Consider the following 26,600-nt stretch of genomic DNA (forward strand, 5'->3'; position numbering starts at 1 on the left):
AGCACACTCAGTACTGGAACTATTTTCCTTGTGTTCCTAAGCTACCCTAATTCATGGAGATCATTCCACTCCCATGTTATCCCACTATCTTTGTACGTCTATATTGTTGCTTTCCCACACTTCTCTTCCTCTGGGATTATCCCCCTCATTCCCTCCTCAATCATTGCCTGTTCCTTGCGTTGCCTTTTCTTACCTTGCACCCCCTCCATCCAGTGCCTTACTTGCATATCCATCTCCATTTTAGTTTCGGTACCTCTTGGCTTTAGCATATGATCTTCCCCTTCCTTTAAAGCCTTTCTTTCACTCCGTGCATTGGTGGAAGTTGCAGAATGGTCAAGCTTTTATGTTGAGGGGTGGCAGGGCTGTATCACTCCCTGTCACCCTGTTTCCCATCTTGCACTGCCACTCTTAACAACCCACATGGATTACAGTGAATTTTAAGCTATTTCATTCATTATTTTATTCCTCAATCAATGCACTTGGGAAAATAATGGGAAAATTTGCATCAGCACAGTGCTGTAATTTTCATACCAATGTTGAATCACTGAATACTCATTTGTCTAAATGATTGTAGTTCCAGATAACTGCAATTATCTTTCCATACTTATAAGAACATAAGGAACAGGAGTAGGCCATTCAGCCCCTCGAGCCTGCTCCGCCATTCAATAAGATCATGGCTGATCATCTTGTGTTTCGATTTCCACATTCCCATCTACCGCCGATAACCTGGGAACTGTGTCCTGCAGTCAGTTCTTATTGAAAATAACAAGAGTGACATCACAAGACAGCGCGAGAGAGCGGCAGAGAGATCAGAACCAGCGCAAGTGCGAGGAAGCTTCAAAAAGTGACATCAGCACAAAGGTGAGAACTGATTGGTGAGCAGTGAGTAAGTATTTTTCTCCAGTCTTTTCTCCAGTTTAAAATAGATTAAGCTAAGGAAAGGTAAGGATTTTAGTTTTTATTTAAAGTACATAAATAATTTAACTTTTTACTGTATTTAACTTCAAGGGTTTTTTTTCAACTAGAGGCAGGGCAGCTCAGTCCCGTGGTATGTGCCGCCTGCAACATGTGGGAAGTCCTTGACGCTCCTTGCGCTCTAACCGACCACTTGTGCAGGTGGTACCACCAGCTGCAGCTACTTGAGCTCCGGGTTTCGGAGCTTGAGCGGCAGCTGGAGGCGCCGAGGTGCCTCCGTGAGGCTGAGAGTTTCGTGGATAGCACGTTTTTAGATGTGATCACCCCACAGCTTACAGAAGTGCAGACAGAGAGGGAATGGGTGACCATCAGTCAGAAGAAAGGTGTCAAGCATGGAGTCAGGAAATCCCCAGGGTGCATCGAGAACCGTTTTTCTGTGTTAGAAAATGGTGAGAGTGGTGATTCCTCTGGGGAGTGCAGCCACGCTCATGGCACTGTGAGTGGCTCAGCTGTACTGGGGGTGGGGGGAGGTAAAAGAGGGGAATAGTGGTAAGAGACTCGATAGTAAGAGGAACAGACAGGCCTTTCTGCGGCCATTGATGTGACTCCAGGGTGGTATGTTGCCTCCCTGATGCCGGGGTCAAGGATGTGACTGAACGGCTGCAGGGCATTCTAAAGGGGGAGGGTAAACATACAGAGATGTGGTACATATTGGTACCAACGACTAGGTAGAAAAAGGGATGAGGTCCTGCAAGCAGAATTCAGGAAGCTAGGAAACAGATTAAAAAACAGCACCTCAAAGGTAGTAACCTCTGGATTACTTCCGGTGCCACGTGCTAGTGAGTATAGAAATAGGAGGTCAGTCCAGATGAATGTGTGGCTGGAGAGATGACGCAGGAGGGAGGGCTTTAGATTTCTGGGACATTGGGACTGTTTCTGGGGGCGGTGGGACCTCCACAAGGCAGACGGGTTGCACCTGAACCGGAATGGGACCAACATCCTTGCGGGGAGTTTTGCTAGTGCTACTGAGGAGGGTTTAAGCTAACTTGGCAGGGGCATGGGATCCTGAGAGGAGGTTCAGCAGGGGGAGATGCACAGCCAAAATTAGAAGAGAGAGCAAGTGAGTCTGGAAGGCATAGAAATTATAGGCCAGTTAAGGCACAAGGGAGTTTGGCAAGGTTGGATGGTATATATTTTAAGGCAAGGAGTCTGACGAATAAGGCAGATGAGTTGAGGGCACAAATTAATACATGGTAGTATGATGTCATTGCTGTCACAGAGACATGGTTGAGAGGGAGGCAGGATTGGCAGCTCAATATTCCAGGATATAGGGTCTTCGGGCGAGACAGGGAAGGAGGTAAAAGAGAAGGGGTACCACAATATTGATCAAGGAATCAATTACGGCACTAAGGAAGGATGACATCTTAGAAGGCTCCTCATATGAAGCCATATGGGTAGAACTGAAAAACAAAAAAGGAGCAATCACATTGCTGGGAGTGTACTACAGGCCCCCAAACAGTTAGAAAGAAATAGAAGAGGAGATATGTAGGCAAATTTCAGAGAAGTGTAAAAATAATAGGGTAGTAATATTGGGGGATTTCAACTTCCCCAACACTAACTGGGTTAGTCATAGTGTGATAAGTTTAGATGGAGCGGAATTTTTAAAATGCATCCAGAAGTGCTTTTTAAGCCAGTAAGTAGAAGGTCCTACAAGAGAGAGGGTGGTCCTGGATTTAATTTTAGGGAATGAAGCTGGGCAAGTGGGAGAGGTATCAGTGGGGGAGCATTTTGCAGATAGTGATCATAACTCAGTTAGATTCAAGGTTGTTATGGAAAATGACAAGGATGGGCCAGAAATCAGAGTTCTAAATTGGGGTAAGGCGGATTTTAATAAGAACAGATATGATTTGACCAAAGAGAACTGAGAGCAGTTACTTTTAGGTAAATCTGCATCAGAGCAGTGGGACTCATTCAAGAAGGAAATAGAGAGAGTACAGGGCCAACATATTCCAGTAAAGACAAAGGGTGGGACCAACAAATCCTGGGAACCCTGGATGTCGAGGGATATACAGGATTGGATAAAGAAAAAAAGGGAGGCTTATGGCAGATATCAAGGGCTCAAAACAGTGGAAGCCCTAGAGGAATATAGAATGTGTAGGGGGGAACTTAAAAAGGAAATTAGGAGAGCAAAAAGGGGGCATGAAAAAACAGGTAAAATAAAGGAAAATCCAAAGTTCTTTTACAAGTGCATTAAGAGTAAGAGGATAACTAGGGAAAGAGTAGGGCCCATTAAGGACCATAGTGGTAATTTGTATGTGGAGCCGGAAGATTTAGGTAGGATTCTAAGTGAATACTTTGTGTCAGTGTTCACAAGTGAGAGGGAAGACGTGGCTATGGAAATCAGGCAGAAAGACAGCGATATAATTAAAGAAATTAACATAGAAAGGGAGGAGGTTCTCAGTGGTTTGGCAGGCTTAAAAGTAAATAAATCTCCAGGCCCGGATGAATTGTATCCCAGGCTGTTGTGAGGCAAGGCCGGAGATAGCAGGGGCGCTGGCAATAATTTTCAATACTTCTCTGGCCACAGGAGAGGTGCCAGAGGACTGGAGGACAGCCAATGTGGTACCGTTATTCAAGAAGGGAGGAAGGGATAAACCAGGGAACTACAGGCCAGTCAGTCTAACCTCAGTGGTGGGGAAACTATTGGAAGCAATTCTGAGGGACAGAATTAATCTACACTTGGAGAGACAGGGATTAATCAAGGACAGTCAGCATGGTTTTGTTAGGGGGAGGTCTTGACTGATCAATTTGATTGAATTTTTCAAGGAGGTGACCAGGTGTGTAGATGAGGGCAATGCATTTGATGTAGTCTACTTGGACTTCAGCAAGGCTTTTGATAAGGTCCCACATGGGAGACTGATAATGAAGGTAAGAGCCCATGGGATCCAAGGCAATTTGGCAAATTGGATCCAGAATTGGCTGAGTGGCAGGAAGCAGAGGGTGATGGTCCAGGGGTGTTTTAGTGACTGGGTGCCTGTGTCCAGTGAGGTTCCACAGGGATCAGTGTTGGGTCCCTTGCGGTTTGTAGTATATATAAATGATTTAGACTTGAATGTAGGAGGGTTGATCAGTAAGTTCGTGGATGATACGAAAATTGATGGGGTGGTAAATAGTGAGGAGGATATAGACAGGCTGGTCAGATGGGCTGATCAGTGGCAAATGGAATTTAATCTTGATGAGTGTGAGGTGATGCACTTGGGCAGGACAAACAAGGCACGGGAATACACAATGAGTGGTAGGTCCCTGGGAAGTCCCTGGATCAGAGGGACCTTGGTATGCATGTCCACTGGCCCCTTAAGGTAGCAGGATGGGTGGATAAGGTTGTTAAGAAGGCATATGGGATACTTGCTCTTATTAGCTGAGGCTAGAATATGAGAGCAGGAAGTTTATGCTGGAACTGTATAAAACGCTGGTTAGGCCACAGCTAGAGTATTGCGTGTAAATCTGGAATCCACGTGGAATATAATTCACGATGTCCAGTCAGAAAGTCCAAACAGGTTTAAGTTCCACTCCAGGACTTGAATAAAATTCAAGGCTGACACTAGCAGTACCGAGTGAATGCTGCACTGTCAAAGGCGCCTTGTTTCTAATGAGATGTTAAACCGAGACCACGCCTGCCCTCTTGGGTGGACATAAATGATCCTATTTTGAAGAAGAGCAGGGGATTCTCCTCAATGTTGTTGCCAATATTTATTGCTCAATCAACATCACTCAAATAGCTCTTGAGAAGAGTCAGGCAGACACAAAATGTCAACTCTGTTGCTGCCTCCACAGACCTGCCGTCAGATCTGCTGAGTTTTTCCAGCATTTTCTGTTTTTGTCTCACTCAAATAATGTTGTCTGGTCATTATGACATTGCTATTTGTGGGAGCTTGCTTGCCATGCATGAATTGGCATTTCCGACATTACACTTCAAAAAGTACTCCATTGGCTGTGAGGTGCTTTGAGGTGATGACGAAAGAGTTAAGATGCTGTGTAAACCAGTCTTTCTTTAACTCATGTTCCCAGTTCTGGGAAAGGCCTGTTTTATGTGTGGGACTGATGGAGATGGGAGCTCATGTAGGAAAAGATCCAATCAGAGTTGATAATCGTACTGCAGATTTTGTGCTGCTGTAAAGCTTGTGCCCGGGGGTAAAGGAGACTGACAAACTTTCACCCCCACCTCCCCCCTCCCCCCTTAAACCAGCTCATATTTCACCCCTTTCCTATTTCTACTTAGTTCTGTTAAAGGGTCATGAGGACTTGAAACGTCAACTTTGCTCTTCTCCGCCGATGCTGCCAGACCTGATGAGTTTTTGCAGATATTTCTGTTTTTGTTTTGGATTTCCAGCAGCTGCAGTTTTTTGTTCTTAGACTGACAAACTGACCTCCCCTCCCACTGCCTTTGGGGCCAATTTTTTTTTTGGCCTGGTATGCGTCGCGCATGCTCACAGCGCTCTTGTGCTTCCTGGTGTGCGGATGCTCACGATGCCACTGTGCTTCCTGGTCTGCGCATGCTCACAGCGCCCCTGTGCTTCCGGATGTGCGGATGCTCACGATGCCCCTGTGCTTCCTGGTCTGCGCATGCTCACAGCGCCCCTGTGCTTCCGGATGTGCGGATGCTCACGATGCCCCTGTGCTTCCTGGTCTGCGCATGCTCCCAGCGCCCCTGTGCTTCCGGATGTGCGGATGCTCACGATCCCCCTGTGCTTCCTGGTCTGCGCATGCTCACAGCGCCCCTGTGCTTCCGGATGTGCGGATGCTCACGATGCCCCTGTGCTTCCTGGTCTGCGCATGCTCCCAGTGCCCCTGTGCCTTCTGGTATGCGCATGCTCACAGTGCTCCTGGGCCTCCTGCTGTGCGCATGCTCATAGTGCCCCTGTGCCTTCTGGTCTGCGCATGCTCAGTGCCCCTGTGCCTCCTGCTGTGCGCATGCTCACAGTGCCCCTGTGCTTCCTGGTCCGCGCATGCTCACAGCATCGTTCCTCAAATTCTTGGTGCAAGTAATTCCGATCCCTGGGCCGTTGATTGATGCCCAGCTCGTGCCTTTATTTATTGTGCTTTTTTGTGTGATGAATAATTCGATAGACAAATAGAGCATCAATCGCTTTGCTCCCATCCCCGCCAAAAAGTATTACGTTGCATGAATTGTGAAAGGCGCATAGTAAAAGCATTCCGTCCGGTAGAGGGGGGGGAGGGGGGGGGCGCGGAGGTGGAGGTCCTGCTTTGCGGCGCACCGCAGCCTGTTTGGAGGGGAGGCGGGCCCTGGCCACTGACAGCGCGGTCAGCCAACCGGTAGAGGCGGAGTTGGGGCGTTGGTCCAATCAGGGAAGCGGTTGCGAGCAGGTTAGGGTGCGCCGCCTCACGTGGCCTGGGGCCGGGGAGGGTGATTGACAGGCCCGCAGGCTGCTGCCTTGTAGCTGGGCCCCTCGGACAACCTGGCACTGGGGTCAGGGCACAGAGCAGCTCCTTCCGTGCACAAAAAAAAAAACAAACAACCCCTGGGAGCACTTTACAAGAGGAATGATCACCTTGTAACGCCAAAAGGAGCGAAATAGTTGTAAAAAAAAGTAACTGCGAATCGTGTGGAAGCTTTAGCTGCACCTTAAGGGCACCATTTCCTTTCCAGCACCTTAATTTTGGATGTTTTCCTCTGTTCTTGTTTCAGCTGAGCCCTGACCGTTGCCCCTGCTGTGCACCATGTTGTCCGTGAGGAGACCAGCCATGATCCTCAGTCCAGCTCGGTGCAAGCCGCTTGGAGGGCGTTACTCTCAGTGGCTGCAGCCCGCCTGCTCGTCGAGCCAGGCTCTGAGTTGGCGTGAGGCCCGTCAGCTGGACGCGTGGAGGAGGCAGGTGGGCGGTGCCCTGCGGTGGGCACTGGGCTTGCTGCGGGAAGGGTTCGGCGCAGCCGGTGGTGGCGCGGCCAGGAGGAAGATGGTGTCGATCCTGGCGAGCCAGTGCAGCTACGTGACCGGACAGAGGCTGAGGAGGGCCCAGCAGATCTGGCAGCTGTACAATAACCTGTACTCGGAGCACTCCCGCCGAAGCCTCTTCACCAACCTGTGGCGGAAATTCCAGAGCCGGCACTCAGGCTCCGGCAAGCTGGTGGCAGCTTTCGCCGCTGTCTTCATGTGGGACAACGAGAGGATTCAGGACGAGGAGCTGCAGCGGTAAGTGTCCTCTGTGTTGACGTAGTAATGGCAGGAAAGCTGCAAAACTCTGAAGTAGCCAGAAAAATGCCTGCAAATACTTAGCTGAATTCATCAGTGCGCCTGTGGTGGCAACAGCTCTGTTGATCATTGGTTACAGATCAACGCGTGTATGTTTCTCTCTTAATACCCCATTCACCCCTCCATGGGAGGTTGCAGCACTCAGGTAGGTGCCTGTGGGTGAAAGTGGAAGGAAGACATCCTTGGGTGATAGAGCTGGTTAACACTCACAGCCACAAAGCAGTCCCTGTGACCTAAGTTGGGCATTTGTCTTTGTGGAATGTCAGCAAGCATCCCATGTTCATTCGATTGACTGGTTCACTTAGTTTAAGACAGGTGAAAGCAGGAAACCAGGGAATTATAGTCCAGTTTGCCTAACTGGTGCTGGGGATACGACCAGAGTTTTTAGTTAAGGGTAGAGTGACTGAAAACCTTGAACATTTTCAGTTGACCAGAGAGAATGAGCACAGATTTGTAAAGGACGGGAAATGCCTCAGGAACCTGATTGAAGAGATGACTGAAGTAGTGGACAATCTGTTGATGTTATTTATATGGACTTCCAGAAGGCAGTTGATAAAGCCCTTCATAAGAGACTGCTGGCTAAAGCTGAAGCCTGTGGAATCGAAGGCAAATCATCGACCTGGTTAGGAAATCGGCTGAGTGGTCGGAGACAGAGAGTAGGGATATGGAAAGGTACTCTTAACTGGCAAGGATGTGACTAGTGGTATCCCACCAGAAGCTGCAACTATTCATCATATCTATTAACAACTTAGATGATGGGGTAGAAAGCCACACCTCCAAATTAGCTAATGTCACAAAGATAGGCAGCACTAAGCAGTGTAGTTAGATGCAGAAAATTACAAAGAGATATTGGTAGATTAAGCGAATGAGCAAAACTGTGACAAATGGGTTTTAATGTAGGCAAATGTGAGGTCATCCATTTTGGATCTATAATGGATAGAACAGGATGCTTTCTCAATGGTGAAGAGTCAGAAACAGTGGAGATCCAAAGAGATGGTGGGGGGTGGGGGTGTGTGTGGGGGGGGGTGTGGGGGGGTGGTGGGGGGTTGTGGGGGGGGGGGGGGTCGTCGTCCAAGTACGTAAATCATTAAAATGTCACGAGCAGGTACAGAAAATAATCAAAAAGGTTAGTGGAATTTTCTTTAAAAATTATGCTTTCACAGTATGTGGGTGTCACTGGCAAGGCCAGCATTTGTTGCTCACCCCTAATTGCCCTTGAACTGAGTGGCTTGCTTGGCCATTTCAGAGGGCAGTTAAGAGTCAGCCACATTGCTGTGGGTCTGGAGTCACATGTAGGCCAGACTGGGTAAAGGATGGCAGATTTCCCTTCCCTAAAGGACATTGGTGAACCAGATGGGTTTTCATAACAATTGATAGTTTCATGGTCACCATTACGGAGGCCAGCTTTTAATTTCAGATTTTTCAGTCGTTTCACTTTCCCCGTCGGTTTTATATTCTGATTGGGGGCGCAGTGCTGTCGTTGTGTCAGTGTAGATGCCACCCCGCGCTTGGAGCCAGCTGGGTAGGCACGTGCCTCCCTTGCTTCTAGAAAGCATGGAGCAACCTGGGTATTTCTTGACATTAAAAAGGAAAGGCTGAGCGTTGAACTACTTGTAAAATTATGAAGCAGTTCGATAGGGGACAGTGTGGGGAGAATGGAGCCAATGTCGAAACCTGTGGCCGTGAGTATAAAGTAGTTGCTAATAAATCCAGCGGAATTCGGGAGGAAGTTCGTTACCCAGAGAGCGAGGAGAATGTGAAACTCACTCCCACAGCGGATGCTTGAGGTGAATAGTCTAGATGTGTTTAAAGGGAAGCTGGTTAAACACATGAGGTAGAAAGGAAAGGAAGGATATTCTGAGTTAGATGAAAGGGGGTTTGGTGGAGGCTCCTGTGGTGCAAAAACACTAGAAGACCATCTGGGCCGAATGGCCTGCCTCTGTGCTGTAGACTCGTTATAAAGTGACCTTATTGAACAGTCTTAAAATAGAAACATAATATTAGCATTGGTGTGTGCTAATAGTTGATAAAACAAGTGAAATGATTCAGATTTTATTGAAGGTGAAAGGGACAAGGCAGCAGGGAGCGACTGGAGGTGAGGAGGGGGAGGGGGCGAGTGGAGGTGAGGGGGGCTGAGTGGAGGTGAGGAGGGGGAGGGGGCGAGTGGAGGTGAGGGGGGCTGAGTGGAGGTGAGGGGGGCTGAGTGGAGGTGAGGAGGGGGAGGGGGCGAGTGGAGGTGAGGGGGGCTGAGTGGAGGTGAGGGGGGCTGAGTGGAGGTGAGGGGGGCTGAGTGGAGGTGAGGGGGGACTGAGTGGAGGTTAGGGGGGGCTGAGTGGAGGTGAGGGGGCTGAGTGGAGGTGAGGGGGGCTGAGTGGAGGTGAGGGGGGCTGAGTGGAGGTGAGGGGGGCTGAGTGGAGGTGAGGGGGGCTGAGTGGAGGTGAGGGGGGCTGAGTGGAAGTGAGGGGGGGCTGAGTGGAGGTGAGGGGCTGAGTGGAGGTGAGGGGGGCTGAGTGGAGATGAGGGGGGGCTGAGTGGAGGTGAGGGGGGGCTGAGTGGAGGTGAGGGGGGCTGAGTGGAGGTGAGGGGGGGCTGAGTGGAGGTGAGGGGGGCTGAGTGGAGGTGAGGGGGGGCTGAGTGGAGGTGAGGGGGGGCTGAGTGGAGGTGAGGGGGGCTGAGTGGAGGTGAGGGGGGCTGAGTGGAGGTGAGGGGGGGGCTGAGTGGAGGTGAGGGGGGGCGAGTGGAAGTGAGGGGGGGAGTGGAGGTGAGGGGGGCAAGTGGCGGGGAGTGACTGGAGGTGAGGGGGGAGCGACTGGAGGTGAGGGGGGCTGAGTGGCGGTGAGGAGGGGTGAGTGGCGGGGAGCGAGTGGAGGTGAGGGGGGCTGAGTGGAGGTGAGGGGGGTGAGTGGCGGGGAGTGACTGGAGGTGAGGGGGGGCGAGTGGAGATGAGGGGGGCTGAGTGGAGGTGAGGGGGGTGACTGGAGGTGGGGGGGGGCGGGGCTGAGTGGCGGGGAATAATGCTGAAGATGATGGGGGTAATTGAAGTTTGCCTTTCGTTCAGGCAAGTGGAAGTCGCTAGTTCGTGGTGAAGAGGGTAAGAAATGTCAGAACCATTTCCTTTCTTTTGACCGTTGGTTTGGAAGCTCAGTTTATTTTCCCTCCTGTTTCTCTGCTGTTTCTACCGTGGCTCCGCTCTGCACTCAGACCTCTTGCGGCTGGTCAGCAGTACAGACTGCTTTGTAGTTCCATGTTAGGGCAGCTGTCCACTTTACAGGCAACTAGTTCATTATTTGAGCGCGGATCTCCATTACACTTTGCACTGTGAAAAATCTCTGTTGCCTTTTCCTATAAAGCTGGATCAAAATGGTGTGATCAGTTTACTGTGTTCTCCTCAATGGGGAGAAACACTGTCTCGAGATATCAGTGTTCCTCTGGAGACTGTTTGGACCATTCCGTTTCCCCAGAGTAATGTTTTTTTCTGTGTTCAGTAAATTAGTGGCTTCAAAACCCTTCGTTTTCTGAGCTGTTAATGTATGCAAGCTTGCAAATGTACAATACTGCTAATGTGTTTAATATGAAAAACTAACAAAACCAGCTGAAAAGTTGAGAGTTGCACTCAATTCGCTTGAATGGTAGGATTCATCAATGCTTCAACTGCCTGCTTAGTTTGGGGAAATATTCCTTTGAAGTGGTGCGTCATTGAATTGTGCCAGTGCTGGTTTTTCCTGATTGTTAGTTCCCTATTCTTGTCCGATGCCAGTCCTGAGGACCTTTACCTCCATTTTCTCTGAGGCTCAATTTAAAAAGCTGCTCAGAGATGTCGGGAGATAGTTCAAGTGTTGCCAAAGAAATATGGTGTAGGTGATCACTTTATTTGCTTCTGTGTAAATTTACTCCTTATAAATAAACTCCTTTAGGTAATCTTAGCCTGATCAATAACTGAGAGGCACCCCCCCAGCGCTAGCCCGGAACATCTACCGTGTGTTGTGGTGCTGATCTGCATGCACCATGTGTAAGTCGCAGTTTTATTTCCTAGTCCTTACTCAGTTGATCTCAGCAGCTGGGGCACTACAATTGGTCTCTGTTTTCCAATGGCCAGCGTTGGGAAAAATCAGCTTGGAGGGGTCCTGCTTGTGGCCACTTATTCAGTGACGCCAGCGTGGAAAGGTCACAGGTATGGCCAGTGGGTGAGAAGAGGGCTTGGCAGCCTTCCAGGGGGCAGCTTGCATTCGGTTTTGCTCAGGTAAGCGGGAGTTGCTAGTTCATGGTGAAGAGGGTAAGAAATGTCAGAACCCTTTCCTTTTCTTTTGACCATTGGTTTGGAAGCTGCAAGGGGATTCAGCCAACAAAGCGTTAACGTCAGCACTGCTCAGGGTTCCTCATTTTGGATGCGATGGGCATTTTCCTTTGAGAGAAACGCAAAGCGCCTCTGAGAGGAGTGACAGAGCCAGGGTGACCCCATCCCTCCCTAATATAAAAGCACAATACTGCGGATGCTGGAAGTCTGAAATCAAAGCAGAAAGTATTGGAACAATTCAGGTAGGTCTGGCAGCATCTGTGGAGAGAGAAACAGAGGTAATGTTTTGAGTCCTGTATGACTCTTCAGAGCTGAATTTTCCAGCATTTTCTCTTTTTTATTTCTCATCCATCCTTTAACACCTCCTGCAGCCCCTCTGAGATATCTGAGCTCCTCCAATTCTGGCCTCTTGAGCATCCCCAGTTTTAATCACTCTACCATTGGCGGACTGCATTCAGCCTGTTCTGGAATTCCCTCCCTCCCTCCCTCTCTCCTCCTTTTAAGATGCTCCTTAAAACCTACCTCTTCACCAAGCATCTTCACAAACTAATATTCCCTTCCTTGACTCGGAGTCAAATCCTGTTTGCTAACGCTCCTGTGATGCGCCTTGGGATGATTTGCTACATTAAGGGTGCTATATGAATGCTTTTGCTGTTTGTTGCAGGGCTGAGTCCTGACATAGTCAAGCTAGTCCCCACTAATGAGGCTGTAAACACCCCAAGGACAGAATGGAGTAAACGATTGGCTTCAGACGAAGAGGGAGGACCGGCCTGCTGCAATGCCTGCTGCAGTCCAATAGCTGCCAATGCTGGCTCTGCAGCAACATTGGCCTCCAGGAGTTGCCTGAGGAAGGCTGTCACCACTAAACCCCCCCCCCCACTCCTCCCCCCTCCACCCCATATCCTGATACAAATCAGTGCCATCAGGAAAGGGCAAGTGTATCAAGTATGTGAGAAGCAAGTGGGATCCTATCCCTGCCTATGTTGCCCTCAGTCTTCATACCACAGTTTACCTTTGTGCATCTCACTGAAGGCCGGGGGGGGGGCGGGGGCACAGTAGTAAAATCATCCTGGAATTCCCCTTTCTAGCAACCCCTGGTTGAAGCCAAGCTGAGACTTGTCATGACCACTCGAAGGCTTTCTTAAAAAAAAAGAGCTACAAATATAAAATCTCATGCCAAACCAGGAGGAAAAAGTCCAATGTAAATTGGGTGGCCAGTGGCAGTGGGTGATACTGAGCCAGCTGCTGCACAGGGTTAAATCTGTTCGTGTGACTCTACAGGGCCTAACATCCCGTGCGGAGCTGTGCCCCAACGCCTTCAGGGGAATGAGGTGGGGGGTTGGGGGGGGGGCGGTGGGGGGGGGGGGGTGGCGGCACTGGAGAAAATCCTGGACAGCTTGGCCGTTCAGAGAGTTTGTGTGGCCGTTCCTTGCCCATCGCTGGCTTCCTTCGGGGAAGCAAGCGTTCGGGGAGCGCAGGTGGCAGATGAGATGGCAGGGGGAAGCCAGGGCCAATTTGTTGCTCCCTTTGCTGACCGGACCAACGTTTTGCCGCCCGACACAGGTGCCTGAGCGATTTCAAAAGCCTGGAGGTCCTGGCGGCCGAGAAGCACCAGAGCCGGGAGCAGGCGGAGTGCGAGAGGCACCGTAAGCAGGACAGCGTGTGGGAGCTGGTGATTGACAGGCCCAGCTTCCGGCTGTGGCGCAGACCCATTACGGGGAGTCATCTCTACCAGTACCGAGGTAAGACCCGCAACCCCAGCCTTCTCCGTGTAGCAGACCTGGGTGGCAAGCTGGGAGTGACTTATTATGGCATTGGCCGAGCTGTGTGCAGTATTGTGCACAGTTTTGGTCTCTTTACCTAAGGGAGGATATGCTTGCCATAGAGGGAGTGCACCACACTGACCCAAGGCATTGAGGGATTGCCCTATGAGGAGAGATTGAGGAGACTGGGCCTGTATCCTCTTCTAGAGTTTAGAAGAACGAGAGGCGATCTTGTTGAAACTTAGAGAATTCTTACAGGGCTCGACAGGGTAGATGCAGGAAGGATGTTTCCCCTGGCCTGGATGGAGAGGTCTAGGACCAGGGAGCATGGTCTCGGAATAAGGTGCAGGCCGTTTAAGACTGAGGTAAGGAGGAATTTCTTCAGTCAGATGGTGACGAATCTTTGGAATTCTCTACCCCAGAGGGCTGTGGAGGCTCAGTCATTGAGCATGTTCAAGATAGAGGTCGACAGACATCTAGAGATTAAAGACGTTGAGGGATACCGTGGGAGGATGACATTGAGGTAGAGAATCAGTCATGATCTAGTTGAATGGTGGAGCAGGACTCGAGGGGCTGAATGGCCTACAGCTCCCCCTATTTCCTGAAAGGCCCCAGGTTGGAATGTGTTGAGTGAGCTGTTAGGGAGGGGTGGAGGGAGATGTAGAACACTGGGGTCAAAATCTCTGCAATGCTTCATCACCTGGTGTTTCACTGACATGTCTTCCTGTCTCGTTCCTTTTCGCCTCCACAGTATTTGGAACGTACACAGACGTTACCCCTCGGCAGTTCTTCAACGTGCAGGTACACCTTTGAAATTAGATGGAAACAGTGCCTAGCTCAGACACCTGATAACCCTGCTTACGAGTGAAGAGATGGTTCCATCCCTCTATCTTTATATAGCACCATACCACATCACTCAGTTATGCCTCAAAGCACTACATGCACAATGAATGGCTTTGAAAGGGAAGGTACATTTTCTGTACCCCGCCCTTTCGCCCGCAACCCACTCCACCCCACCCAATCCCTATCCTTTTTCTACCAGACTGGCAGAGATGGGGAATGGACTTTATAGTCCACTCCAGAGGTGCTGCTCTCGCCGTTTCGGCTGCTTTTCGTGATTTGAATAAGTCCACGCCCCAGGGAAATTGGTGTTAGCCCTCCTCTTCCCTCCAGCAACGTCCTACCTACGTGTCTGCACGTGTTCAGCTTCCCTTCCCTGTCTGCTGCAGTCCCCTCCGCTGTTGGCTGGCTCATTGTTGCTGTCATGGCTCCTTGCCATAAGGGCCAGGCCAGCTTTCTTTCTGCTCCTGATATTTGGCTGTACCTCGGCCACGGCTGTCAGGCATCACATATGGGGATTTCTTGCCGTTTAACACCGAAGCCCTCCTCTTGGCTCCCATTGGAATCTCCGTGCCTCGACTCCAATCCCAATCTCCCTGGCTGCTCAAGGTCGCCTCGATAGTACTCCGTCTCTGGCTCCCATTCAACCCTGAGCAGAGATTCAGGCCCACATTTCATTCGTCGGCTGTGCCTGTGAGCACTTCCGAAACCTCATTGCAGTGGGGTCTTGAGCAGGTCTTATCTGTTACCCCAATACAAGGGAGGCGCGCCCCCCCCCCCTCTTTACAATAAATGTGGGATAGAATCCTCCCTGTGCTGTGCCATCTAACAGAGTCTCTCTGCACAGCTCGACACGGAGTACAGGAAGAAATGGGATGAACTGGTTATCAAGCTGGATGTAATCGAGCGGGATGAATTGTCAGGATCAGAGATTGTCCACTGGGTCACACATTTCCCGGTAAGCTTGACCGTGGTTGGTTTTCGTTTGCCCGCATGTGTGTGCGTGCGCCCGCGTGTTCCTTCTGCTTTTGATCCATCCAACGCTGGATGGCACGGTGCATCCCAGCCCAGAGAGCAAGCAGGGATTTCCAACAATGCTGGAAGCATAGCTTCTTGCAGCCCAGTTGCTCTTGATCAAGATGGCCAGACAGCTTCGCTCAAACCTGGAGTCTGGCTAAAGCCACCTGTAACATCGAATGGATCAGCTTTTAAAGTCACACCAAAACTTCTGAGTTTGGTTGGTTGTCCCCTCAAAATGACATGTACATACATACTCTTTCACAGGGTGTAAGCATCCCTGGCTAGGCCAGTATTTATTGCCCATCCCTAATTGCCCCTTGAGAAGGTGGTGGTGAGCTGCCTTCTTGAGCCGCTGCAGTCCATGTGGTGTAGGTACACCCACAGTGCTGTTAGGGAGGCAGTTCCAGGATTTTGACCCAGCAACAGTGAAGGAACGGCCGATATATTTCCAAGTCAGGATGGTGAGTGGCTTGGAGGGGAACTTCCAGGTGGTGGTGTTCCCATGTGTCTGCTGCCCTTGTCCTTCTAGATGGTAGAGGTCGTGGGTTTGGGATGTGCTATCGAAGGACCCTTGGTGAGTTGCTGCGGTGCATCTTGTAGATGGTACACACACTGCTGCTACTGTGCATCAGTGGTGGAGGGAGTGAATGATTAAGGTGCTGGATGGGGTGCCAGTCAAGTAACCTGGTTTGTCCTGGATGGTGTCAAGCTTCTTGAGTGTTATGGGATCTGCACTTATTCAAGCGTGGGGAGTATTCCATCACACTCCTGACTTGTGCCTTGTAGGTGGTGGACAGGCCTTGGGGAGTCAGGAGGTGAGTTACTTCCTGCAGGATTCCCAGTCTCTGACCTGTAGTCAGTATACCACAGTATTTATATGGCTAGTCCAGTTCAGTTTCTGGTCAGTGGTAACCCCCAGGATCTTGATAGGTGCCACTTCACAATAAGTCAGAGGATTTTATCAGGAAGGGAAGATGAATCTGTGTAAAACCCTCTGTATTCCCCTGAAACTGGGTGTCTGTCACGTTTCTCAGTCTAGGATTATGTGACAAGCCTCACCTTAAAAAGTCAGTCCCTGCTGGTGTTCAGCTCACATTGAGCAGAAAGGCAAGGCAATGTTGCTCTGGTATTTTTGAACTCTGAAGCTGGGTGTAATGGAAAGAAAGGGGTTAAAAATGACCTGAAGTGGCAGCGATGGGGTGAGCGTTTTAATTAACCTCCATTCCTTTCCGTTTCTAGTATCCCTTTTACTCGCGGGACTACCTGTATATCCGCCGTTATCACGTGGACCAGAAGAACAATCTGATGGTGTTGGTGTCAAGGTGAGACTTTGAGGGTTTTCACTCCTGCTTTGCTCTCTTCCCCCTTTGAAGGGTTGCCCCTTGTTTTTCAGGTGTTTGCTTGCTGATCTAATGGTTAAAATGAATCCGGCTTGGCCATCTTACTCAAGTCTGCAGAAAAGGGATTGCAGGGTTAATTGGATTTTCCTTGCAAATTGTACGGTGTGTTTTTTTTTATATAAACGGAAGGGTGACTTTCTGCGTGAGTGACCCCTGCTGCTTGCCTCTGAGATTGTGGCGATCCTGACCTGTGCTGAATTTAGCTGGGCTGGTGGGGGAGGGGGGGCGGGGGCACGGTCTCCTGCTGTGAGGTAACTTACGACAGCAGATGCAGCTTATCCTGAGATCTCATTCTTTCTGTTCAGGGCTGTGGAGCATCCGGATGTCCCGGAAAGCTCTAGCTACGTGCGGGTGTCGTCTTATCAGTCCCAGATGGTGATCAAGCCGCATCGATCGTTTGACGAGGTAAGATTGTGTCCGCGGGCGCCTGTGTCCGTGTGTAGGTACAATAGCCCAGAATTTCCACCAGCATTGTAGACACAGCGTGACCTTCACTCTCCAACCTGACAGTGACTCAGCAAGGTTTGTAATTTGGACAAGTGCGATTGGAAACTGTGTGTGGGTCTGTCCTGATGTATCCCCCGAGTGACGGCCTCTCCTCCCCCTGATACATCCTTCCCGTGAGGTTGCAGCCTCGCCTTTTCCCAGTGGCTGAATCATGACGGTGCACTAAGCAGACCCACGTGGTGACATGATCTCTCCCACCGTGGTGCTTTCTGATCTCCTCCCAAGTGGGAGGAAATCAGCCAAGCCTGCTGTGGCTGAGGGCCACGCTTCAAGAAAGGGGCACGGACGTGGGTCACAGATGGGATCGGGCTCAGCAACGTGGATTCCTCTCTCCGCTCACCAGGCCAGGAATAGTAGTCAGGCACTCGCTGCCTGCACAGCCTCTGGTGCTGCAAGAGGGAGGTTCCCCAGCAGGAGCCCATCCTGGAGGCCAATGGGACTGATCACTGAAAGATTAAAGAAGTTTTCAAAGTTTTGCGTGTTTAGCCATTTGTAACTTTGTGCCTGTGTTTGGCAGAGGTATGACTGAGTCCTCAATTTTTGACTTTCAGAATGGCTTTGACTACCTTCTCACGTACAGTGATGACCCGCAGACCGTTTTCCCTCGTTACTGTGTCAGTTGGATGGTGTCTAGCGGTAAGCTTGACTGTTAGTCCGGGCGCAGGCAGCCATTCCCTGAGCGACCGGCGGTGGGGGCTGCGGCGAGTGCCGCAGGAACCACGCAGAGCCTGAGGCTTGTGGCCCTGCAAACCCGAGAAGCAAGCGTGCGCCGTCGTCCGACTGCGGTCCTGCTTGGAGGGGCGGGGGGCGGGGGGGGGGGTCTGGTCGCCACATGTTGCCAATAGCCCACAGTGAGGAAACAGCGTGGTCGGCGTGGGAACTGGAAAATTATCGCGCTGGTTTAGAAGGGGGTTGCTCTTTTGGGGTTAAGGCTGGAAGTAAAGTGAACGTGCAAATGAGAAATGAAATAGCGAGGAGCGACTAAATGTTGGTGTTCAGCGGGATTTAAGCTAGCGCGCAGGCGCAGCGTCCAGTTATTGCCACAGTCCTTTATTGCAGCAGGGTTGCGGTATAAGAGAAGGAGGTCTTGCTGCCGGCCTTTGCCCTGGAGTGCGGTGCACAGCTCAGGCCTCCACAGCTCAGGAAGGACATGCTCACCTTAGGCCAGGTGCCGTCAAGGTTCATTACACTGGTTCCTGGGGGCAGACGCATTGCCCTATGAGGAGAAATTGAGCAGAATGTCCTATATTTCCTGCAGTTTGGAAGAATGAGAGGTGACCTCATTGAAATGTGAAAAGTTCCGTGAGAGGGGGAGATGCTGAGAAGCTGTTCCACCCCACTCCTCAGCTGCTGGAGAGTCTTCTAGGCTGTAGAGTCAGGATAAGGGAACAGGTAACTTAGACCGGGATGAGGAAAAATTTCTTCACTCAAGGGGTTGTGAATCTTTGGAATTCTCTACCCCAGAGGGTTGTGGACGCTCAGTCGTTGAGTCCATTCAAGACCGAGATCAGTAGATTTTTGGTGTCTCAGGGAATCGGGGGAGTAGGCAGGAAAGTGGAGTTGAAGCCCAAGATCAGACATGATCATACTGAATGGTAGAGCAGCTCGATGGGCCGAATGGTCTACTCTTATTTCCTTATAGCTTTGTGAAAGAGCTGACAGTGCCGCACATGACCTGGGAGTGTTTGATGTTGACAGTGAAATGATAAAGTCTTCTATTCTGTAGCACAAACACCACCTTGATCACAGAATTCTCAAAACTGTGCCCTCAATACAGCACCTTCTGGCCATTGGGAAATGATAACCAAGGGAGCAGAGCACCTTTTAAATATCACTGCCTCTTGTAGAAGGCAGGCACTGCTGCAGCGCTCTGCCACTGGTATTTCACCAATCTCGCTGAAGACAGATTTGTATTTATATTGTGCCTTCCCGGAGCAGAAGCTGGGGTTTGGAGTTATTCTCCTTGGAGCAAAGGAAGTTGAGGAGAGATTTGATAGATGTGTTCTTACAGGGCTACAGGGGTAAAGCTGGAGAATGGGACTGACTGGATCAGCAGGCATGGACCCGATGGGCTGAATAGCCTCAGGTGCCATTATACCTCTATGACCACAGGACATTGCAAAATGCTTTCCAGCCAATAAAGTACTTTTGAAATTCCTTCACTGTTAGAATGCAGCAGCCAGCTTGCACAGAGCAAGGTCCCACAAACAGCAGTGTGATAATGACTGGATAATCTGTTTGTGTGATGTTGGCTGAGGAATAATTATTAGCCAGGATATCGGGGAGGTCTCGCCTGCTCCTCTTCAAATAGTACCATCTATGTCCACTTGAGAGCGCAGACTTAAAGTCTCATCGAGTAACGGCACCTCTGACAGTGCAGTGCTCCTCCTTCAGTACGTTACCAGGTTGTCAGCCTGGATTACGTGCTCAAATCTCTGAAGTGGGGTTTGAACCCACAACTTTCTGACTCGGAGGCAAGCACGCTACCCACTGAGCAGTGGCTGGCGCTTTAATCCCGCTGTCGATTTTTCTTGCAGGCATGCCCGACTTTCTGGAAAAGTTGCACACGGCAGCTGTCCGAGCGAGGAACATGGAAATCAAGGTTAAAGATTACATCAGTGCCCGAGTCTCCGAGAACATCGAAACCAAGCCACTGCAGAACCCTGAGCGCAAAGAGAATAGCTGCAGCTCGCAGCAGATGGACTACGCATAGACTGCCAATTCTGACTGCAGAGACAGCCGTGTGGTGCAGTGTACCCAGGGGTCAGTTGCAGGAAGCGAGAGCAGGGAGCAACCTCCATGTTGAGCTGCTTTTCGAGAGAACTTTTGCATTGAAAAGGTCCTTGTGGGCGCCGAACAAGCGGAGGGCTTCGAGATTCACCAAGATGTGGTACAAAGAGAGTCGCGCTACCTGCAAAACTTGAAAGTATTAAGAACACAAAAACACGCGCACACACACACACACACACACACACACACACACACTCGCTTAACCAGCACTGCATTTGAAATTAAAAGTTCAAGTGTAGAGGTTTGCTCACCTCCTGTCTATCTGCAATGTTGGATCAGAAACTTGAATTTCCTTAACCGTTTAGAGCCATTTGGGAAGCTGTTGGTGGGCAGAGAAAAGCATTTCCTTGTCAATGTATCATTGTCGGTTCACTTGTGTAAAATTCCACGATTCCTGACTTACACTGGTTTTGTTACAGTACTCGCAGCCCCACTCGTCTGTCCAAAAGTGAATTGTTGTTTTTTTTATTTTGCAGGAGGTTCAGTGGTTGCTTGAAGTATTTTCAAATAAAAAAAGTATATTATTTTGTAATGATTCCTCCCTCAGTAAGGCTTGGTGTCGCCCGAGGTTATACCTGCAAAGCCTGAAGTGCGTGCTCTCTCTTTCTCCTGAGAAACTTTGCCTCCTCTGGTCCATCACACACATCTCACTGCCTCGTTGGAGCTGTCTGTGAACTCCTTGTATTTCACGAGTCCTGTGTTCTCTCTCCCCACCCCCCGACCGGGGTTCCTACTCTTCATCACTGTCGAGTGCCCTCAGAGGAGAATGGGAAAATGTTTTTTCTCTGTGATGGCAGGGAGCCAAACTAGGGTGAAAGGTGGGGGGGTTAATGTATGACCCCTCCCCCCACAATTCAGTCAAGCTGTGACCAGCACTCCCATCTCTCTCTCCACCTCCCCCCCCCCCCCCCCCCCCCCCCCCCCCCCCTCACCTTTTGTCCTTTTAATTGTAACTCTCAAAGCTGGTCAGTCCTGTGCATCTGTGAAGTTCAGCAGCAATGCTGATTTCCCACCAGGAGATGGCAGTCTCGCATTGGGTAATGCAGGAAGTTCAAACTGGAGGAGCCTGCATTCCTGCAGCGCCTTTCAGGGACCCCAGTTAGCCTCACAGCCATGGGGGTTATTCCTTGAAACATGGTCACTGGTGCAACATAGGAAGCAATTCTTGCCGCTGTGGGGCAGGCACAGACGCATTGACTTGACTTAAAGGCTCTTGTGCAAGGTGCTGGTAATATTGTGCTGACCGTTTGAGTCTGTGCAGGACCAGTTATCACAGCAATCAGTCCTTCCATGTTCGTTACTTTTCTCTCCTCAGACTGGAAATGGCTTGGCGTGCAGTTCCTGAGAGCTCTGGTAGGCCCCCTAGGCGAGCTATTTGCATAAGCGCCTGGACTATTCGACCACGGAAGGCATCACGGAATGGGCCAGTGCAGGGCCGCTGCTCAGCAGGGAGCTGTTCAACCCTGGGGCGACCTCCTCTCTGCCAACGCACGAGCATTGTGGGCAGTCGTCACTCCACCAATGTATTTTGCCAGGCAGCTTCAGTTGCTTCTTTCCCAGAGTGGATAGTGATGCTTGGGAGAATTGCTGGCATCACGAGCAACATTTATTCTCTTGCGGTCCTTCCCTCTGTCGAGCATTAACACCCAATTACCATCGTCCACTCTGTCATTCCTGCAGTAGTCTGAGAGTTCAGGATGCTGGGACGGTCACTGCCAGCTCTTTGCCCAGGGTCATTTGTACTACGTGCCAATCAGTGGATTAAAATTAGTTGTCATATGTGATGCTGAACTGCACCTGGCTTGTGAATCTGCCACCCTTTGGTCTTTCAGTAAAAACTAAAAGTAATTTTCCTTTTAAGATATGCTCTCCCTTCATGTTGGTCTTTTAATTGTTCTGTTTCTGCTGACGACCCCTGATCAGTCCCCTCCACTTTTCTACACCCTTTTCGCTCAACTTAACGAGCATCCATCCCAAAAAGAGAGGCGTGTTGCCGAAGCTTTTCGTCTTGCACTCACCAGGACAACTGCAAGGATGCCAAATTTCAAACGCTCGCGACAATTTCTACTGCAGGAGGGAAAAAAGGGTGCCGACTGGTTGGCAAGTCAACTCTGCTTGGCTGAGGTATTGCCATGGAGAAAGCAATGGGAAATCCTAGGCTCACCAAGCTCCCGAGTAATTTTAAAAAGGCGTAAGGCTTGAACGTGTTCCTTTTGTTTACAGAGGGCAGGGGCCTACATATGAATGTATGTTGCCTACAGCAAGCTTAAATGAGCCACGTTGTGAGCTCGACAGATTTAATTTAAATTGGTTGTTAGTGTAGCTATTGGCGCACTCTGGATTGTGTAGCAAGTGCTGTCCCTTTTCAGCACCCTTTTCTCCTGTGGTATAAATTGTTGTGATTATTTGGAATTTGGCATTCTTGCGTTTGTCCTGATGAGTGCAAAAAGATAAGCTTGAGCAGCATATGTCTCTCTCTTCAGCAATGTTCAAGCTCTGTACTACCAAGCGATTGATGGTATCCATTCTGTTCTGCCTGTTGGTGGGTACCTGGCCCTTTGGAAAGTCTCTTGGTGTACTACAGACCTGAACTAACCTCAAGGCTGAGTTAGATAGATCTTCGATAGGCAAAGGAGTCAAGGGTTATGGGAGGCAGACAGAAAAGTGGGGTTGGGACCACGACCAGATCAGCTGTGGTCTTATTGAATGGCGGAGCAGACTCAAAGGGCCAAATGGACTGCTCCCAAGTCACATGTTCTTATTTTCTTTGAGTAAGTGGATTGAGGGTACGTTGGCTAATGAACCTGGCTGACTACAGTACAAAATTCTATTGTGCACAGCCCCAGTTCTCTGTTTTATGAAATTGTGTCAAACACTGAAATTATATGCCAAGCGAATAAGTGCTTTCCTAGGCAGGAGAGGGCATACAGAATAATGGCAAATAGCAGCTGAGATCACTTGTACCTTCCACCATGCTCTGTATCACTGCCATGCGTGTGAGAGCAGAGGTGTTAGACTCCGGCTAGGGCAAGCACTGATGGGCCATCTGCCTCCCCAGAATATCCTGGTGCTACCTGCAACTCTACCTGTCAACTGGAAGACTGGTAGCTACTCTATTTTGTATTGGTTAAAATGACTTGCATTTTCTGTAGGTTTGTGGTGTTGCATTTTGTAACCTGACTTGTTTTAACTTGTGCGTGTGTGTGTGAGATTCTCTCTCTCTCTCTCTTTCTCTCTCTCTCTTTTACAGTTTGAGTAAAAGAGAATGCATTTCTTCCACAAAATGGTGATTTGCTCTGTAACACCTTCGTTCATGTTTTTTTTTCCATTAATTTTTATTAAACCTCATTTTTTTTCCCCCCTGTGTTTCAGGCCTGGTTTATGTCCAGTTGTGTTTTGATTAGTTCCTATCTGTTCGCTGCTTCTGCTTTTTCCTTTGAAGGTTCCTTTCCCACCCGTTGCCTCTCTGTGCAACAGTTTCCCTGTTCGCTCCGCTCACTATCAAAATGGCAGCAAAAGTGTGGGTTATTAAAGCAGCAGCGTGATTGCACGTTTCCTGATGGTTCACATTGAAGTGTGGAATGAGGCTGACTATAACAGTTGATGGCACAGATCAAACTACCCCTCCCCCTGCCGGGCCACCTCAATCTACATTGGTACCAGTCTAGTACAGGATAAGGGCTAAATCCACTTATTTTCAAATTCCATCCAAGACGTACTCGCCATCAGGATGCTGTTTGATTTCTTACTCCTGCCGTGTGCGGGAGAGAATTTCCATGTAAAAGAGAAAGCTGGCACTAGCATCATTCACTGCCTCAGAGCATCCCTGAGCACTTTACAGCCATTAAGTGCTTTCAAAGTGACATTACTGTTAGGAAACCACTTGGAATCCTTATAGGAAGCGGGGTGTGAGGAAGTGTCGAGGTAGCTATGGGAGTCGGGGAGCTTACAATAAACGTTAATTGCCAAAAACAGAAATCAGGGAAGTGAAGAGTCAGAGGTGGACCATGTGAAATTAGGAGAAGGGTGGGTATTAGAAGCAAAGTTGCTGCTCTTCCAATTCCAGGTGAGACCAATCATAAATCGTGTTGAGGGAGGGGCCCTGAGAAGGACTGGAACAAAAAAAATGTTCAAGGTCTCCTACAAAAAGACAGGCATAGCTAGGAGCCAGGCAGGTAGCCACAAAACCTTTTATTTGGAGGAAGTGAGATGAATAAAAGGAAGGCTTGCTCAATGAGAGAGCAAGTTCAGCCAGCCCGAGGAGGTGGTTGGATACTGGATCAGCCTCTAATCGAAGAAGAAGCGGAGAGCCCTAAAATTATCAGGTGGGGGATGGAGGTGTAGAGAGATTGGATGCCTGTAGTGAAGGGGAGACGGTTAGGGCCAGGAAATAGAAACCTTTTAAAGCAACAGAGGACATCAGAAGACTCTCGCATGTAGGAACAGACTGGACAGTAGGAGAAAAACTAGAGTCAAGGTAGGAAGAAATAAGTTCATTGGGACAGGAGCAGGCTGAAACCATAGGTCGACCAGGGCAGTCCTGTTTCTGAATCTTGGGAGGGAGGTAGAAGCGAGCTGTAATATGTTGAGGGACTGTGAGGTGGTTAACAGTGAGTTTGAGTGTCTTGGGCTATAGGAAGATATAGACGGGATGATCAAATGAGCAGATAAGTGGCAGATGGAATTTAACCCTGAAAAGTGAGGTGATACACTTTGGAAGGAGTAATTTGACAAGGAAGTATTCAATGAACGGCATGGCATTAGGACAATCTGAGGAACAAAGGGACCTTGGCGTGTGTGTCCATAGATCTCTGAAGGCGGAGGGGCATGTCAGTGGGGTGGTGAAAAAGGCATATGGGACACTTGCCTTTATCAATCGAGGCATAGGTTACAAAAGTAGGGAGGTCATGTTGGAGTTATATAGAACCTTGGTGAGGCCACAGCTGGAGTACTGTGTGCAGTTCTGGTCGCCACATTATAGGAAGGATGTGATTGTACTGGAGGGGATGTAGAGGAGATTCACCAGGATGTTGCCTGGGATGAAACATTTAAGTTATGAAGAGAGGTTGGATAGACTTGAGTTGTTTTCATTGGAGCAGAGAAGACTGAGGGACGACCTGATCGAGGTGTACAAGATTATGAGGGGCATGGACAGGGAGCAGCTGTTCCCCTTAGTTGAAGGGTCAGTCACAAGGGGGCATAAGTTCAAGGTGAGGGGCAGGAGGTTTAAGGGGATGTGAGGAGAAACTGTTTTACCCAGAGGGTGGTGAGGGTCTGGAATGCACTGCCTGGGAGGGTGGTGGAGGCAGGTTCCCTCACATCCTTTAAAAAGTACCTGGATGAGCACTTGGCACCTCATAACATTCAAGGCTATGTGCCAAGTGCTGGTAAATGGGATTAGGTGGGTAGGTCGGGTGTTTATGTGTCAGTGCAGACTCCTTGGGCCGAAGGGCCTCTTCTGCACTGTGTGATTCTGTGATATGAGGTGGGAGGCCATGGAGTGAAGATCACCAGAGGAGATGTCAGTGACTGTCCTGGAAACAATGAATATGGGTTACTTGGACTTGTAAATAGAGGAATAGAATATAAAAGCACAGTGACCAAGCTAGAACTTTATAATTTACTGGTTAGATCTCACTGGAGTATTGTGGACCTCTTCAGGAAAGATGCAAAGACCTTTGAGAGATCATAGATGAGGATTACCAGGATGTTACTAGGTATAAGGAAGCTTACAAAGGAAGATGGTTGTGGCTGTTGGAAGCCAATCATCTCAGTCCCAAGACATCACTACAGGAGTTCCTAAGGACAATGTACACAGCCCAACCATCTTGTGACCTTCCCTCCATCCATAAGGTCAGAAGTGGGGATGTTTGCTGATGATTTCACAATGTTCAGGACTATTTGCAACTGCTTGGACACTGAAGCAGTTCATGCCCAAATGCAGCAAGACCTAGACAAAATTCAGGCTTGGCTGCTAAGTGGCAAGTAACATTTAAGTAGCATTTATTTCTACAGTTCTATGGAAGGAAAAATGGAGATTATCAGCAGTTGCCTAGATGACAGATGGGAGGAAAGAACTGGAATCAGTTTGGGTGGAGATCCACTAGATTACCAGACAGTAAAGACAAAATCTATTCCTACATTAAGTATTATAGGTGCTGTTTTAGTCTGAAATATATCATAGGTTTTAATGTAGTACAGAAACTGGAGAATACCGTCAGCATCACTCAACATAGATCCACTGGACCAGGTTTAGAGGTACAGTACAGAAGACCATTCAGCCCAGTGAGTCTGTACCAGCTCTTTGAAGTGCTATACCACCCCCCCCCCCCCCCCCCCACACCCGGTAACCTTGCATTTCTCCAATTTCTCTTTTGAAAACCATCACTGAATTTTTCCTATCAGGTAGTGGATTTCAAATATTACTCACTTTTTCTGTAAGAAATTTCCCCCCTCCAGTCACCTTAACTCTGTGCCCTCTGGCTCTCACTGATTCCCAAAGAAAGCTAACAACAGAGCTGAACCTCAAGCTTTGAGAGAGATCCCATATAGCATCAGTGTGGCTCTCCATTCGTTAGGCATCACGACTTCCAGTACAAATGTCATTTTGAAGCCAAATACATTGATCCTTATGGCCAACAAGTTGGAAGGGACACTAGGCAAAACTCCTACAGGTATTAAAGATAGATAGGTGTATTTTAGATTGAAAATTGTTCAGAAATACAACCACTGAGAATGATTCAGGTGCAGTTTGGTATTTTTGAATCCAACAGTTTAGAAGAAGTGACTGGTGATAAAGAGA

At 49.3% G+C, this 26,600-nt stretch overlaps 1 protein-coding gene across 3 annotated transcripts in view; it reads left to right on the forward strand.

Annotated features, from left to right (window-relative positions):
* The window catches only part of stard7 (StAR-related lipid transfer (START) domain containing 7), a 31,098-nt gene extending 10,768 nt beyond the window's left edge, over positions 1 to 20,330 (forward strand). The window contains exons 1-9 of one of the 3 annotated variants that reach the window (XM_041210253.1): positions 6,067 to 6,085; positions 6,623 to 7,124; positions 13,042 to 13,220; positions 13,993 to 14,042; positions 14,929 to 15,039; positions 16,341 to 16,423; positions 16,807 to 16,906; positions 17,560 to 17,644; positions 19,546 to 20,330. In XM_041210253.1, coding sequence (XP_041066187.1) covers positions 6,655 to 7,124; positions 13,042 to 13,220; positions 13,993 to 14,042; positions 14,929 to 15,039; positions 16,341 to 16,423; positions 16,807 to 16,906; positions 17,560 to 17,644; positions 19,546 to 19,721 — 1,254 coding nt within the window. In that variant the 5' untranslated portion in view covers positions 6,067 to 6,085; positions 6,623 to 6,654 and the 3' untranslated portion in view covers positions 19,722 to 20,330. Of the gene's footprint in view, positions 1 to 6,066; positions 6,086 to 6,311; positions 6,525 to 6,622; positions 7,125 to 13,041; positions 13,221 to 13,992; positions 14,043 to 14,928; positions 15,040 to 16,340; positions 16,424 to 16,806; positions 16,907 to 17,559; positions 17,645 to 19,545 lie in introns of those variants that run through there. The other 2 variants (XM_041210251.1, XM_041210252.1) reach the window with 2 other exon arrangements.
* The last annotated feature ends 6,270 nt before the right edge of the window (positions 20,331 to 26,600 follow it).

The sequence above is a fragment of the Carcharodon carcharias genome, chromosome 17, assembly GCF_017639515.1.
Source record: "Carcharodon carcharias isolate sCarCar2 chromosome 17, sCarCar2.pri, whole genome shotgun sequence".
In the NCBI taxonomy this organism is placed as follows: Eukaryota; Metazoa; Chordata; class Chondrichthyes; order Lamniformes; family Lamnidae; genus Carcharodon; species Carcharodon carcharias.